This window comes from Canis lupus, chromosome 34 (genome assembly GCF_003254725.2).
Source record: "Canis lupus dingo isolate Sandy chromosome 34, ASM325472v2, whole genome shotgun sequence".
Lineage (NCBI taxonomy): Eukaryota > Metazoa > Chordata > Mammalia > Carnivora > Canidae > Canis > Canis lupus.
Window position 1 is genome coordinate 4423614 of NC_064276.1, and position 5054 is coordinate 4428667.

The 5054-nt window shown below is 40.5% G+C and overlaps 1 protein-coding gene across 1 annotated transcript; it reads right to left on the reverse strand.

Annotated features, from left to right (window-relative positions):
* Positions 1 to 264: 264 nt before the first annotated feature.
* LOC112662773 (nucleophosmin-like) lies at positions 265 to 1435 on the reverse strand. Its single transcript, XM_035710402.2, has one exon. It carries the CDS (start codon positions 1314 to 1316, stop codon positions 423 to 425), a length of 894 nt encoding a protein of 297 aa, XP_035566295.2. The 5' UTR covers positions 1317 to 1435; the 3' UTR covers positions 265 to 422.
* Between the last annotated feature and the right edge of the window lie 3619 nt (positions 1436 to 5054).

Consider the following 5054-nt stretch of genomic DNA (forward strand, 5'->3'; position numbering starts at 1 on the left):
CCAGGTCAGAGAGAAGAGAGTGTAAAGGAAAAACAATTTTAGTCTCTAATGTATGTCCGTGGGTCCTGATCCTGTGTTTAAGTCACTTTATTTATTTATTTTTTTACTTTATTAAAATACTGAGTTTATTTCACACGTATATTTTTGTCTCCCCACCATTTCCATTTGTCTGACCACCACTACTACTATGTCCTATCATAACATTCCATACATAATTAAAACCAAGCAAAGGGTGGAGTTCCATCTTTAAAAACCAAACAGGCATTTTGGACAACACATTCTTGGCAATGGAACCTGGACAACATTTATCAGACAGGGTAGGGAAAGTGCTCACTCTGCATTATAAAAGGGACAGCCAGATATCAACTGTTACAGAAATGAAAGAAGACGGAAAATTTTAACAAACTGTTTAAACTATTTTCTTAAAGAGACTTCCTCCACTGCCAGAGATCTTGAATAGCCTCTTGGTCAGTCATCCGGAAGCAATTCTTCACATAATTGATGAACTTGGCTTCCACTTTGGGAAGAGAACCACCTTTTTCTATACTTGCTTGCATTTTTGCTTTAATGTCTTCTACAGAACTAGATCCTTTCGGTGTTTTAGGAGTCTTTTCCTGTTTTTTGAAAGATTCTTGACCTTTTGTTCTTGGTGTTGATGGTTTTGAGTCTTTTCCATTCAGGTTTGATTTTTGTGCATTTTTGGCTGGAGTATCTCGTATAGATTTCTTTACTGGAGCCTTTTCTTCAGCTTCCTCATCATCAAAATCATCATCATCATCATCTTCATCATCGTCGTGATCATCATCGTCGTCATCATCATCTTCATCAGCAGCAAGTTTTACTTTTTTCTGTGGAATCTTGCTACCACTTCCAGGGACAGAATGCTTACTAAGAAGTTTCACATCCTCTTCTTCTTCATCTTCTGACTCTGCATCTTCCTCTACAGCTACTAAGTGCTGTCCACTAATATGCACAGGACCAGAACCACACTTCAACCGTAAGACCACAGGTGGTGTTATTTCAAAGCCCCCAAGGGACACCTGGGTACAGACCTGTACAGTTGGCTGTACAGACATTTTCAAAGTTGCCAGTGTGACTTTAATTGGACTGCCTTCATAATTCATTGCCTCTGCTTCAACAATGTGCAATTCATCCTTTGCACCAGCTCCCAAACTGACCGTTCTTAAAGATAACTGGTGCTCATTTTCATCATTATCCACCTTAAAGTGGTAATCTTTGTCAGCCTTTAGTTCACAACCAAAAAGATAGTTCTGGGGCCGCAGGGGGCTCATGTCCATGTCCATCGAATCTTCCATGGGGCGGTGGCACGCACTTAGGTGGGAGAGAAGGCGGACGGAGATACACGACTACTGTTCCTCAGAACAGCCACGCAGGACGGAATCACAGCAGGGAATTAAATCACTTTAAACTTTATCATATTTCCTTTGTTTGCTTGGGAAACTATCAGCCATAATAATCTGACATTTTAAACTTTCCCAGATTGAAATTGGGGGAAATGAAGGCTGTGTAAGATTGTCTACACTGTTCTGCCAAGTATTTAATGCACAATTAGTCAAGGACCCAATTAGACTGCAAAGCAAAACTGAACCTATGGTTAATTAAGGTAAGTGGACAGTGACACGGAGAGCTGGCAGTTTAGGTACCTCAGGACATTGAAGTTAGAAAATTTGGTCCATTAAGAGTTGCTCATAACCATTTTAAAGTTTGTTCTTTGGAGAAGAGTTTGTGCAGAACAATCGCTAGTTATTAAAATAGGTGTTTTAGAATCTTGGCTCAAATTTGAGTTGCTTAACTAAAATGTGTCCTCTACCTTCATGTGGACGAGATTATCATTAACCTCTTGTTCTATAGTCCCTGGGAATAAAATGGAAATGTGGGATGTGAAGCAAGTGAAGGACTCATTATTGAGTAAATAATCAGAAAGAAAAACCCAGAAAAGATCATTTATATCAGATGTTTCTATAACCTTCTAGAATGACATATTCAAAAATTAGGAAAAATCAGATGCAGATTCAGGCTTACACACCTCTATTGAGCACCAACTGTACACTGAGTCTTCATACTGAGGCAATTTCATTGTTTTATGAGAATATATTGTGTGTTCTCATCGGATGAATATATTGACCAGAAATGACCAAAGGATCATCAAATGTTGGATCTGAAAGAACCAGTGGAAACCATCTAGCCCACTTTGTAAGCTTTTCCTTGAGGGGAGAGGTATGGGATGTTTTGGTGTCTTATGAAGCCTATGATTTTTTTGTTTAAAAAAGAAATACATATGCAGACATATTCTAAAATTTGCAAAATTTTACCAGAACTCATAAAATATATCCACTGATCTCAGGTTAAAAAACCCTTGATCCAGTTGCCTCAGCTTACATGTAAGAAACCAAGCTCATTGTGGCCCAGGACTCCCTGCTAGTTCCTGGAGAGCATGGACTGGGATCCAGAGTCTAGCACAACTCTCACCATCCTGCGTGCCTTCGGCATTTATGGACTATTCAGTGTTGGGTGTTATGTTTACCTCTGTTAGATTGTTTTAACCAATCAGCAGATAAAATATTTTAAAGATAGCGTTGTATTTCTGCCCCTCTGTGACAGTTGTATAATAGCTAAGTGAAAGCTACTCTGTGGCATTTTGTATGTGAGGACACATCCAATCAATATTGCATAAGGCCTGTGACTTGCCCTGCTTATTCTTCTAAAGAGCTAATGGGCAATCTCCTCTAACCTGAGAGGAAACAGCTATCTCAATCTGATTGCCAATTGGGTGGTTAATTTGGTAATTTTGTATTTGATCACTGCTTTTGGAAGTGCTCCAACTGTCTGCAGTCACACCAAAAAGGAATTATGATGAGTTATGTGCTGTTTCTAATGATGAAAATGGCAAAGTGACCATTTTTTCTCTAAGTATCACGTAAATCATGTTACATCTATTGCCGGGCCTCTGTGATAGAGACTTCTGGTCTTCACCAATATTGGGTTCTTTTTTCTCCTGGGTTATTGAGAGGATTCAACTTCCCCATCCCATAGGAGTCAAGCAGGGCATGTCTGGTCCACGATTCCAAGTGAAAGTGATGAGGGTCATTTTCAGAACAGAATATTTAAAATCTGGGTAATGAGGCAGGGGGCACCTGGGTGGCTCAGTAGTTGAACAATTGCCTTCGACTCAAGTTGTGATCCTGGGGCCCTGGGATCGAGTCCTACATTGGGGTCCCCATAGGGAGCCTGCTTGTCCCTCTGCCTATGTCTCTGCCTCTCTCTCTGTGTCTCTCATGAATAAATAAGCCAAACCTTTAAAAAAAATCTAGGTAATGGGAAATAGTTTAATAAAGGATGGGCTGGATTTTAAGTTGGCAATGGTTTTTGCAAAGGTGTGGGCTGGGTTTTAAGAAAATAATAAGGGATGGTGGTACACACTGGGTTGGCGACATTGGGGAGTCATTACAGCATCTAGGCTTTAAGAGGCACTAGAAAAGGCAGTTACCAGAACACAGAGAGAGAGGGAAAAAGAGAGCAAGCTCTGGTGCTCAGAAGAGGGATGCAGCAGGCTCCTGTGACCCCAGGGAGAGTGAGTAGAGAGATAACACCTGAAGTCACTCAAGTTCTGTCCTTGGATATCCTGCTGGAGTTCCCCACTGGTCAAGTCCAATGAGGACAAGATCACACAGATCAGACTTCTGTAACTCAGAACAGGCTAGAGAGTACTGGTGAAGGGTTCTGGAAGGGCAAAAGGAAATGTCTAGCACAGAAACCCTTCGTGCTCTCTTCCCCTGGAGACTCAGATTCACAGCAGTTGGAGGGCTAAGCCCTCACGTGGAAGATGGAGGTCCTGAAGGATGGTTGGATCCACCAATGACTTTGCACAAGCAAGAAATACTCCTGGTGTGTTAAGCCAGTGAGATTTTGTTATTGTTTGCACTTGACTGATAAGACAACCTCTCTGCATTGGCACTTTGATGAGAAGGGCTTTGATGTTCTTCTTGTTAATGTGCAAAGACAAGAATGCCTTCAATGCCTGGGTGGAGGAGTTAAATGCATCTTCTTATTTCTCTGTGGATTTACTAGCTTTATTAGCCCACACAGGTATTTTGTTACTGGTCCCACATAACCTCAAGTCTCCAATGAGTCATGTGGTCAATATTCTTGTTCATTCCTTTTGGAACCTTTTAGTACCTGGAGATTTAGTGTCTAAAAAATGCATATGCCATACATGGTCAATAATTCAAATTTTGTCCAGTGTCAGCCACAGCACTGTGCCACAGTCAATTTTTCAGAGTTATTGATCACCTTTTATCCACTTAACCCCTGTCCTTCTTTGGAGGCAGCCTTCAGGACTAGGGTGTACACTCCAGTGGGGATGACCATGCTGGGCCATTCTCCAACACTGACATCATATTTTACAAAAGCAACTCTTGTCATATTGATGAGATGGATGTGCCACAACTTAATAATGTGTGAGTTCTTTTTCCCTGTTCATTCTTTTTACTTTCTATCCCAGGCTTCCAGAAAAAATTCTATACCTGTTAGACCTGTTCCTGAACCATCCATGATGCAGATCTTTGAATCTGGAAAATGGATAGAGAGAAGCAAGTTTGAGAAGTAACGGAGAGAGAAAAGGATTTCATTCAAGAGCTTCAGTTTATCTTCATAATTGAAAGCTAAAGAGCAGGAAATGGGAGGAGGGTAAGGTAAGTGATCTCAAGCTGGATTATGGGGGACATTTTTAGGGTCTGATATTTGAGAAGCTCTGGAGAAGCTATGGGCATGAAAGATCTGTGGAGGAGTAGAGGGATATGAAAACTTTTTTCTGAGTATTGTAAATGAGTTCTTCCATAATGCTGAGCATCACATATGTTTGGAATCCACTTTGAAACTACATCAAACCATTGTATTATGGTTTTGAAAATTCGAATCTGTGCTGAAACGGTTATCACCTGAGAACTTTGGATTTGTTTTAAAAATTTGGTTTATGTGTTGGAACACCTCTTTTTGAAATTAAGCATTTAGATAACTTCATCATCTACTTAACA

Coding starts and splice junctions, on each gene's coding strand:
- LOC112662773 (XM_035710402.2), bottom strand. CDS start 1,316: ATGGAAGATTCGATGGACATGGACATGAGCCCCCTGCGGCCCCAGAAC.